Consider the following 11967-nt stretch of genomic DNA (forward strand, 5'->3'; position numbering starts at 1 on the left):
TTCATGTATTGATCTCTATATATACTTCAATTTTTGACACATCTGAATTATGTTAATGAAAATGAATATTTATGAGATAACACTTAAAAGATAAAGATGATGTTATACAAACCACTCCTATAAACATTCAACAAGTACACAAAAATAAGAAAAGATAAACATATACTTCTACTCTACTAAATCTATACTGCTATACATACACATTTTCTACTGAATGTTGGGGTGTTATAAGTTAAATAACCTAATGAAAGAGCATTGTCAGACTCACTTTTTAACCCATATATTATGAGAAAATTTTCAAGTGTACCGTTATACCGGTATATCAGTGATTTTTAATCGTTGATCTTAATTATATATATTATATATATTTTTATAATTAAGATCAACGGTTAAAAATCACTAAAATACTGGTATGACAGCATATTTGAAAATTTTCCTATATTATGTTATATACAAAATCAGAAAGGACAATTCTCCACTTGCTTTGTACACTAACATTTCCCTTTTTAAATTCAACAGAAGTGTTTTTTCTTTTTCTCAGAAAAGGGCACTTATGTTATATACAAAATCAAAAAGGACAATTATGTAAACATTTGAATTTTAGTAATTATAGAGAAAGTATTGAGAATCAATATTAATTGTGTACAATATGTACAATGAATTAAAAAAAAAAAGTAAAATTAAAATTAAAAATTAGATCATTAATTAATTATTTAATTTTAAATTTAAAAATTTAAAAATTAAGATTAGTATTTAAATTCATTCATATTATGTACGGTTATTTCTAATCTTATCGTAACTTCTAATACACGTCCAAAACTCACCGTCATCTTCTTCGGTTCTCACCTCGCGTCACTAAATTTCTCGCCGGCCATACCGAGACGACCGCATCCTCCTACCGACACCGTCCTCACCTCCGCCGATCGCCCTCCAACGCTCAACCTAACGTTGCTGCCGCTATTTTCGTGCCTCTCTTCCGAACCGGCTTCGCTTCTCCCATTCTTTCAAGCCTCTTCTCACCTATGATACCACCATGCTCTTCTTCTTTTTCAGGTCCAAGCATGGTTAGCTTCTTTCATATTTGAGCCATATACTTCACAATAGTCCTTCAAAATTATGTTTCACCACAATAATAGTTTTTTGTTTATTTATCTTCTTCGTCAATTTAGTAGGTATGCCGATGGTTATTTTATTTTTATGTAGATGATTATTTTTATTGGATTAAGTTTAGTTATATATAATTAAAATATGTTAGATGTTCAATTCATTAAGTATGTGGATGCTTATTTTTATCCTTCAGTGGATGGTTATTTTTATTAAGGGTGAATGGCGTGTAGCAAGCTAACGGTGGAATGGGATGATTATTGATGAAGGTGGGGTGACCGCCGGTTGAAAAAGAAGAGAGTATTGGATGATTTCAGATGATTATTCTTTTGAAATAACTAACTGAATCTTTTTTTAAAATTTAAAATTTGAAATTAGAGAATTTGAAATTTGATGCTGAATAAGAGTTTTTAAATTTATTATTTTTTGGGTAATTTTTATTTTTAAGTCATATTGGGCCAAATAAAAAGCTCATTCTACACATTGTACAAATATCTCATTGAGTCCTAGCGGAACTAGTAATTATATTAGAAAGGACAATTATGTAAACATTTGAATTTCACAATACCGCTGAGATTTGAATTTTTGTAATTATATTCTTATTCCTGCTGTATTGTGGAGTTTCCTCGTACGTATGAGGAGGGGTCCGATTCCTGATGATGATGATGATGATGATGCTGTTCCGAGGAAGGGGAAGGTTGTCACGACAAAACCACCAGCTATCCTTCTGGACGAGCTCATAGCGGAAATCCTGCTGAGGATACCGGCGAGGTCTCTCCTTCGATTAAGGAACAGCGTCTGCAGTTCATGGAGAACCCTAATTTCCAGTTCCCAATTTGCCAAGGACCACCTTCGACGTTCAATGGCGGTGGATCCACTTATTGGCTATTTTGGCCGAGCCTGCGAATACCCCAAAATGGGAGTGTTCTCCGTACGATCTGTGATGGAGAACCCTCCCCAGGAACCCACTAAACCGCATCATCATTGGCTCTTGACAAGTATAAGCTGTTGGCTGTTGTGAGAAAGAAATCAGGCGAACCCGTCACCACCAGAATGTTTATGGAGAACAATCCAGGATTTCCCCCATAATTATTTTGATTTTCATTCCGGGGATTATCTGGAGCGTCTTGCACTGCCACTCTTAATTGGCTTCTTTACAGCTATACTAGTTTTGTGAAGGTTATTTCCCTTCCCAGCAGGGTTTCAGATGATAATCTCTTGATGGAACCCAAATTGGGCTGTTTGTTATGAGACTAAGAAAACTCATTGACCACAATCCCCCACCACCCGCCATGCGTTGCATTACAGCCTATATACATGTTCAAACATGTTCTCCGAGTGGCAAGTTTGTTTTATGTAACTTAAAAGATGGCAGCATACATCTTCCTAATATTAACAGCTCCACTGATGGCATGCCCAGACTTCTTCCTTTAACTCAGCACTCATCTACAAGGGTCTTTCAACTCTATCATCAAAGCTTAGTTTCACCCTCGCACTTTGCTCTTCCAAGTTCCTCATCTGAGATGCGCTTAATTAAGCCAACCCTATAATCTCTTAAACATGGTTTCCTACAGCCTTGTTTTTTTAGTATTTTATAGACTCTGGCTTCATGTTTAATGTTTTTTAATTAGGTTCCTTATGAATACCGATCTTCTTTTGTTTTAGTTAGAATATGTATTCATCATAAAATGCTATATAATTTATGTTTTGTATCGGTTCGATTTGACAAAACTGCGAGTGCAACATCTGCAGAGGTTCATGTAACACATTCAAACTTTAGGAACTCAAATTTTAACTGAATTGTGTTCATTTAGTTTATTTTCTGTGTCCTCTTCTGATCTATTTTTCACTTATAGGCAGAGAAGACCACCAATTTCTAAGGGTCTACTAATGTCATTCTTCTTGCTAGGATTATTTGGGTGATCTTCTTCACTTACTCACTTAATCATTCAATTAATTATATAACTAAGAAGTGTATATAATATAGAATAATCCTTGGTTGCTTCTTGGATCTTGATCAGGGTAGTTGGAAACCACCTTTTGTTTGTTATTGGTCTAAGCTTTACTAATCCATCATATGCTGCTGCCTTAGAGCCAACAGTTCCAGTCTTTACATTTCTCTTTTCTCTAATCATGGGGTCAGTTTCTCTCTCACTCATTCCTATATATTTCTGTGTGTTTTTGCAATTTTCCATATAATTTTTCATCTCATTCATGCAGCATAGAAAAAGTGAACTTGCTAAGGTATGAAGGTGTGGCAAAGGTTGTTGGAACTGTTATCTGTGTCTCTGGTGCCATATATTGATGGTTGTATATCATGGTCCAGTTGTTATAGAAAATTTTATAAATTAATTTAAAAGAAAATATCATTGGCATTTTATAAAATTTTTTAGATTTGTGTCTTCTGAAAAGTAAAAAAAAAAAAATTATAATAGAGTAAAACTTACCTGAAATTAAATAACATAGTGTAACACACATCTTTGATCAATATTAAAAAAAATTAGCCTAATTATATACATAAAATCTTAAAAAATACAGTTCTATCTTTTTTAATTAAGTTAGCTTTAAAATACCAATAATATTTTTTCATATGCTGCTTTTAATCTAAAATTTTAGAAAAAAATTGATTTAAAATGTTATAATGTTATTATATTGGCACAATATTTTATTTTTGTATGATAAACATACACCACACTTTATTAAATAATCTTTTTATAAAGTATTTAAAGTATATAAAAATATACTCCTATTATAAAAAGAACATTTAAAAAGTCATTAAATTTTTATATGTTATTAAAATTTAATAAATACAAATACATTTTTATATGTTATTTTTAATTCAATGTACTAATAGGAGTTAAAATTAATTTATATTTGATAATTTTATACTAAAATTAATTTGTTATAATCTTGTTTTATACTTTTTTTTAGTATATTTTTTTTATATTATATAGTATTTTTTCTAGTATCTTATTGTACAATGTGTAATTCGAATCAACATCATTCGAATTACATAGGACTTGGCACTTGGGAGTAATTCGAACCAGTTCAATTCGAATTATGTTGAATTCGATAGTAATTTGAATTGCATCAATTCGAATTATGCTGAGTTCACGTACGATAGTAATTCGAATTACATCAATTCGAATTATGTATGTTTCACGTTTGCATGTAATTCGAAGTTACTTGATTCGAATTACATTCAAGTCAAGTTCGAAACGAGGTGATTCGAACTACATGAATTTGTATATTGATTGATTGGTGAATCTGATTCATGTAATATGTATCTCCCCATGGTTTATTTTAGTTTTTTACCCTAATTTAAATGTTAGGGCACAACTCCAAACATTAGAGACAAAAATATACTTTACTCTTAAAGTTTAATATAGTTAGTCCAGATGATAATTCTCCAAAAGGTAATAAACTAAACTAAGCAGACTCCACTAGTAGTCTGGTCTTTTTTATATTACCTTTTTTTTGTGTTTTTTTTTTTTTCTTCACAAAATTGAAAGTAAAAATAAGAGTAAGAGAAACACGAAGAACAAATGATGTAAAAATGAAAATAAACGTTTCTCCGGATAAAGTTCGCCTTCCCCCAAACTCTACTCAAATTTCACTTTTTAATCCATATCATTGTCTCCAAAATAGTATATAGATCTCCAAATAAGAGTACTCAAAAATACAAAGACAATAAATATAGTTTTTTCAAAGATTTTTTTAATTATAAATTTAAAAAAACAAGTCATGTTTAACAATGGCAACTATGCTTGTTGTCTATGTATTTTTATGTACTCCCTATATACTGTTTGGAGATCTATATACTATTTTGGAGATGATGATATAGATTAAAAACGTGGATTTTTAAAGATTTGAGTGGAATTTGGAGGGGTAAGACGAACTCTATAATTTTTATAGTGGAAACTCAGGTGCAGTCGAGTTCACGTGAAGTTGATATCTGAGAGCCGTTAAATTTTTTGATTTATTTGACTAAATTTTCATCTAACGGCTCTCAGGTATCAACTTCTCGTAAAGTCGACTTCACCTGAGTTTTTACCAATTTTCATAGAGTTCGCGGAGTACGGCGGAGTTGCTCTAGAAAAAACATATTTGAAAAATTATAATTCAAAAATCGTGTTTAAAAAAAGAGCAATGCTAGGGGCCAGCAACATTTGTGATTGGTAGCCATCAATTAGTCATCAATGATGATTTGATGGTGTGAGATTGGTATGAAATTTCATCCAATGGCTCATCTTTCTCTACTGGTTACATGCTGGCCAAAATGCAATAAAATTGTTGGCTCCTAGACTTTTCCTTAAAAAAATAATAATTTTTTTATTTTATTTTAGTGAAAAAACCTAGAAATCAACAAAGCATGATACTTGGCTCTTTAAAAGTGTTTTTTTTTTAGTTATAAAATTTTGAAGGGAAAATAAAAAAAAAGTAAAACTTGAAGAGTAAAAAAAAAGTAAAATAAATTCTACAACTTTACCACTTCACAAGCACAATGGTATAAGGGTTTTCAATTTCTGGTATTGTGAATGGGAAAGGAATTATTGGGAAGAGTAAAAAATGTCAATTTATGTGTTTACAATGATTCCTGAACCATCAGTTTCCAAATTCCAAACGAAACTTGCAAGAACATCAGTCACATTTTTCACACCACAGAGCAAAACAAAAAAGCCTAGAATGGTGGATGACGTTTCTGTTCCACACTTTTCATTATACATTTTGGAATCACAATAATGCTGATGGAATCAATTGAATGCAGCCACAAAACCCCATTGCTTTCACCTTCTTATTGAGCTCATTCTTCTCAATTCTTCTTCATTTCAAAGCACTAAAATTGTGATTTTTGAGTGCTAAAAGGGTCCCTTTTTTTTATGACATTTAATAATCATAGGACAAGTGGGAAAAGCATATGTTCCATTATTAGATTTAGGAACATATTCTCAGCACCAACAACAGTAACATCAACCATCGCCATCATCATCAATATTCTCCACTTTGTGTTCCTTTTCCCACAGTGCTCTTAGGTTCTTCAAAATGCTTATGGTCTTGCCCTACTGCTTCTGCTTTTGCTGCCATATTCCTGTGCAATTCATTGCCCACTGGTTAAAGTTTGTATTTTTGTTCTTCAATTGACCCAAGCTTCACACTTTTCTGCACCATTTTGTGGGCAATATATCCATTATCACTTTCTTGTCTGCTGAATCTACCAAGTACAAGGTATGTCGTTTAAATTTCTAGTAAAGTTATGTTCTTGACATGACGCTATTTTCTGTTGCTATCTCACACTTTTTGGTTTTTTCTTTTGCTTTATTAGCACTTTAGGGCTATATTCTTTTTCCTTCTTGGTTATGTTTTTGTTATTTATTTCCTCTCCGAATATTATTTTCCCTGGAAATTGATAATGACACATTCAATTGGCTGAAGACTTGGGAGAAAGAGGAATATCAAGTTTCCTAGGTATGGTCTTAATTAGTAACAAAGTCCATAATTGAGACTGCATATTATGTTTAATAATATTTTAAGTTACAAACGTCACATGTTTATTTAGTGTTTGAATAAATAATTTTTATGATTTTTTTAAGAATAAGGTTGTGGGGTTTGTCACTCCACATGTTTATTGAGAAGGCTAAGAATTAGTAGTGCCTGCTGTTCTCCAGGAAGCTTCTTCAAACATGCTTAAAGTTTGGTTATTGGTGTTCATTGTTCTCTCCAATGGGTTCTCATCAACTGGGCAAGACATGCACAATTCCACAGTACCTGATGTTGTAAATATTGGGGCTCTCTTCAATTACAATACCACTTTTGGTAGAACTGTAAAAATTGCGATAAGAGCAGCACTCGAAGAACTGAATGCTAATCCATCTATTCTTGGTAAAACACACTTGAATGTCATACTACAAGAAGATTCTAAATACAGAGGTTTTCTGAGCATTTCTGAGGGTACGCCTTTCATGAATATCACCCTTTTTGTTGTGCTTAAAGCTTAAAATAGTCTTCTTTTAGGTATTGATGAAATTGCTTTTACTTGGTTATGTAACAATTTTATGTCATTACAGTTTTGCAGGTTGCAACAAAGCATACTGTGGCAATAATTGGTCCCCAGTCTGCTGTAACAGCGCATGTCATATCTCATATTGCCAATGAGCTCCAAGTTCCGCTGCTATCATTTTCGGCTTTAGATCCCACCCTTTCTTCACTTCAGTTCCCATTCTTTATTAGAACTAGTCATAGTGACCTTTATGTGATGACTGCAATAGCAGACTTTGTTGACAACTATGGGTGGAAAGACGTTATTGCTTTGTACGTCGATGATGATAGTGGGAGGAATGGTATTGAAGCTTTAGGTGATAAGCTTGCGGAGAAACGTTGCCGGATCTCATATAAGGCACCTATGAGCCCTGAACCGACCGATGAAGAGATTACAAACGTGCTTGTTCAGGTGGCTTTGGCAGAATCACGGGTTATAGTTGTTCACGTCAACATTTTCTTGGGCAGCAAGGTCTTCGATATTGCAAAGAGTCTTGGGATGATGGGAAGTGGGTATGTCTGGCTAGCCACTACTTTCCTTTCTGGTATACTTGAAATGAATACTCCCTTCCCTGCAGGATTTACAAATAATATTCAAGGTGTTATTACATTTCGTGTATATACACCAGATTCTGAACTCAAAAGAAGGTTTGCTTCTAAATGGAAAAATTTGACTCAAGGGGAGACTGCTAATGGCCCCCTTGGATTAAGTGCTTTAGGTCTCTATGCATATGATACTGTTTATGCACTTGCACATGCACTAGATGCATTTTTCAAACAAGGGAACCGAATTACTTTCTCAAAGGATCCAAAATTATCATTACTTAATGGAGACAACTTGGGTCTTGATACACTGAACATCTTCAATGAAGGAAATCTTTTGCGTAGAAGCATATATGAAGTTAACATGACCGGTGTGACTGGTACATTCAGGTATACATCTGACAGAGACCTTGTAAATCCTTCATATGAAATCATAAATGTGGTTGGAACAGGGTTTAGGAGTATTGGTTATTGGTCCAATTACTCTGGATTATCAGTTGATCCTCCAGAAGCTCTTTCTTCCAAACCAGTCAAAAATTCCAGGGCTGGTAAAATGTTACATCCGGTGATTTGGCCTGGAGATACTACCAAAAAACCTCGTGGTTGGGTTTTTCCAAACAATGGAAGGTTATTGAAAATTGGAGTTCCAAAAAGCATTAGTTACCATGAATTTGTCTCACAAGTACCAGGCACCGATACATTTGAGGGATTCTGCATTGAGGTATTTCTTGCTGCAGTGAATTTGTTACCTTATGCTGTCCCCTATAAGTTTATCCCGTTTGGCGACGACCACAGCAATCCTAGTGCCACTGAACTTGTTCGTCTAATCACAACGGGTGTGAGTATCATGCAAATAATTTTTTTGCACAATTGAGATATTTTATGTCAATATTTCTGATACCATTGTTCTTCTTCCAAAACAGGAATTTGATGGTGCTGTTGGTGATATTACAATTACCACAGAAAGAACAAAGATGGTGGATTTTACACAACCTTATATTGAGTCTGGTCTAGTGGTGGTAGCACCAGTTAAGAAGACAGATTCGAATGCTTGGGCATTTTTGGCCCCATTTACGCCAATGATGTGGGCAGTCACAGCTATCTTTTTTCTATTTGTGGGAGCTGTTGTTTGGATATTGGAGCATAGAGTGAATGATGATTTTAGGGGCCCTCCCAAGCAACAAATAGTAACTACTTTATGGTAAGGCCACGGTTCACCATCTTTTGCCTTTTGAGAACACAACCTATGCTAAGGTTGCATGCAGTAATTATACTGATGCAAAAATCAGGTTCTGCTTACTTATACTTAGATCTTAATGTGTTGTTATTTTCATTTGTTGTTTCTGGCAGGTTTAGTTTTTCAACCATGTTCTTTTCACACAGTAAGTGCTCTTTGCCTCTTTCTACTTCTTTGTCTTTTAACATCTCTTGCTTAGTCAAGCTATTTTTATTTATTTATTTAACCTTTTTTTGTTGATAATTTTATGCTTTGTAGAGGAAAATACAGTGAGCACGCTTGGTCGCTTTGTGCTGATTATATGGCTATTTGTAGTTCTTATAGTTAACTCGAGTTACACAGCTAGTCTGACCTCAATCCTCACTGTGCAACAACTTTCTTCACCAATCAAAGGAATTGAAAGTTTAGTGAATGGAAAGGATCCTATTGGCTACACACAAGGTTCTTTTGCAAAAAATTATTTAATTGAGGAAATTGGCATTAACGAATCCAGGCTTGTTGCTCTGAACACACCGGAGGAAGCTGCGAATGCACTAAAAAAGGGTCCCCATGATGGTGGTGTCTGTGCATATATTGATGAGCGTGCCTATATGGAGCTCTTCCTTTCAACCCGGTGCGATTTCACTGTTATAGGTCAAGAGTTCACCAGAGATGGTTGGGGATTTGTCAGTATTATACTGAACCTAGTTTTCTTTCTTTTTACTTGAACTTTGCAATTTACTTGAACATTGCATAGGCATGAATTTCTATCAACAATCCTTAATTAAAGAATAGATAGGTTTAAGAATATGAGAAATGATAGTTAAAGAGGTTCACCCCTTTATATAGTAGTATTGATCTTTCTGTTGCTTTCATATCATTCCTAGATTTTAACCTTTCTGAATTCTTGAATTTTTCCTGCACTGCATGATCATGATTGACAACATGTTTAATGTTTTATTACCAGCCATTCAGAATCTAGTTTAAGATTAGTTCACCTTGCTGAATTCTTGGTTGCTTTATTTCAACTTTTCTTGTTCCCTCAATCAGGCCTTTCCACGAGACTCTCCGTTAGCAATAGACCTGTCAACAGCAATTCTTGAAATGGCAGAGAGTGGAGACCTACAAAGGATCCACGACAAATGGCTTCTGCGCAGCGCTTGCTTATCACAAGGCACAAAGCTCGAAGTGGAAAGACTAAACCTTAAAAGCTTCTGGGGCCTCTATCTGATCTGTGGCTTTGCCTGCTTCCTTGCTCTCTTCATATATCTCATACAGATAGTTAGGCAGTACATCAAGCACTCCTCAGAGGAAGTTCACCCTGCTGATCAGAGCACGTCGTCATCAGGGTCCTCGCGCCTTCGAAGTTTCCTGTCATTTGTAGACGAAAAGGAAGAGACGGTTAAGCACCGTTCCAAGAGAAGGCAAACAGAGATGACCTCATGCCGAAGCAGCATAGTTGGATCATCCATTAGCTTTAGCTCCAACAAAGACTGTGCTCATTCATCTCCACACAAAAGTGATGGTGGTAGTGAAGCATAAGCCAACTTTTCTCTATTGTCTATACATGATTTTGTGGCCTCTCTTGCCAGCTACAAAAGCATCAACACCACTCCTTGTATCTTTTGGAACCATTATTATGTTGTTAGAACTTAGGATATAGTTTTGGTTAATCATCACAATTTCAGTTATATAGCTATAGGAAACATCTAAAACAAGTTGACCTTTCAATTTAGGTGCAATACTTAGGTTATAATCTATGTATCTATCTGTGAAAGGATTGATTGTAATTTGTAATTTGTAATTATTATATAGTTATATTAACAAAAAGTTTCAATAGTAGAAGATATGATTTATATAGCAGAAGTATTTTGGGTAGGTGTTTGCTTCGGTACGATGATAAATTTATACGTATCAATACGTTTAAAATATGGACAAATAACAATAAATAATGTAGAATTTTTTTTTTCACATCAACATCTATTTTTTTTAAATATATATTATATTATTATTTTTACTAAAACACCTTTATAATTTAATAGAAATAAAAAATATTTTTTTATTTAATTTTATAAAAAGACTTAAACATCCTTATTTCATTCGATTAGACAAAAATACTTTTGTAAATTAATCAAATTTTAAAATTCAACTAATCCTAATTTCATATTTTCAAATAATTTAAACAACCAAACAAAAACATATCTGAAAAACAAAAAAAAAATTAAAAGATTGTTCATCGTCTGGATTTCTGGTGGTAAAAACTAAAAAGGAAGAAACCCTCTATTTGATCACCGTCTCTAAAAAACAAAAAAATATCAAACATCCTCTCTCTCTCTCTCTCTCTCTCTCTCTCTCTCTCTCTCTCTCTCTCTCTCTCTCTCTCTCTCTCTCTCTCTCTCTCTCTCTCTCTCTCTCTCTCTCTCTCTCTACATGGCATCACTCCGAAGCTCTCTCCCTCTCTCGTAGGAGAGATAATGTCGTGTTAACCGGTTGAACTAGGGGTGACAACACTACCCGAACCTGTGGGTACCCACCCCGCCCCTACCCGCCCCCGCATCGGAGCGGGTTTTAACGGGACGGATTCTTGGGCGGGGCGGGGCGGGGTCGGGTTTAGGTTGAACCCGCCCTGGTATATATAATATATATATATATATATATTTTAATATATAATATATGTAACATATATAACATAATTAGTAAAATGATTAATAATATTATATCATATATAAATTTTTACTTTAATTTATATTATGTATATAAATGGTGGTTATATAATTTTAAAAATTTAATTTTATTTGTTGGATTTAATAATTATATGAGCGGGTAGGGGCGGGCGGGTTAGGGTTTAACATTTTACAACCCGCGGGTAGGGCGAGGCGGGTTTGATGCGGGTTTTTTGTAGGGCGGGGCGGGGTCGGGTAAAGCAAAAACCCGCCCCTACCCGCCCCGTTGCCACCCCTAGGTTGAACCTGATTTGGGGACCTATACAATATATATCTAATGGGAAAAACTCTACATCTATGTAAAAATTACATGGATGATATCCATGTAACTTTCACTCCATGCCC

At 34.3% G+C, this 11967-nt stretch overlaps 1 protein-coding gene and 1 pseudogene across 4 annotated transcripts; both read left to right on the plus strand.

Annotated features, from left to right (window-relative positions):
* Nucleotides 1–1689: 1689 nt before the first annotated feature.
* Nucleotides 1690–2729, plus strand: LOC148563212 (uncharacterized; annotated as a pseudogene).
* Nucleotides 2730–5640: 2911 nt separating this feature from the next.
* LOC107642465 (glutamate receptor 3.6) lies at nt 5641–10738 on the plus strand. 4 transcript variants are annotated; one of them, XM_088487435.1, is made up of 8 exons: nt 6219–6330; nt 6538–6570; nt 6771–7053; nt 7170–8521; nt 8607–8884; nt 9034–9065; nt 9179–9585; nt 9950–10738. In XM_088487435.1, exons 3-8 carry the CDS (start codon nt 6786–6788, stop codon nt 10439–10441), a joined length of 2829 nt encoding a protein of 942 aa, XP_088343561.1. In that variant the 5' UTR covers nt 6219–6330; nt 6538–6570; nt 6771–6785; the 3' UTR covers nt 10442–10738. The 4 variants fall into 4 exon arrangements, with proteins under 4 accessions (XP_016201315.1, XP_016201314.1, XP_016201316.1 ...); XM_016345829.3 differs by lacking the exon at nt 6538–6570 and having other exon boundaries at nt 5641–6330; nt 9179–9589; XM_016345828.3 differs by lacking the exon at nt 6538–6570 and having other exon boundaries at nt 5641–6330.
* The last annotated feature ends 1229 nt before the right edge of the window (nt 10739–11967 follow it).

Source organism: Arachis ipaensis, chromosome B5 (assembly GCF_059453495.1).
Source record: "Arachis ipaensis isolate K30076 ecotype BB chromosome B5, ASM5945349v1, whole genome shotgun sequence".
NCBI classification, from domain to species: domain Eukaryota; kingdom Viridiplantae; phylum Streptophyta; class Magnoliopsida; order Fabales; family Fabaceae; genus Arachis; species Arachis ipaensis.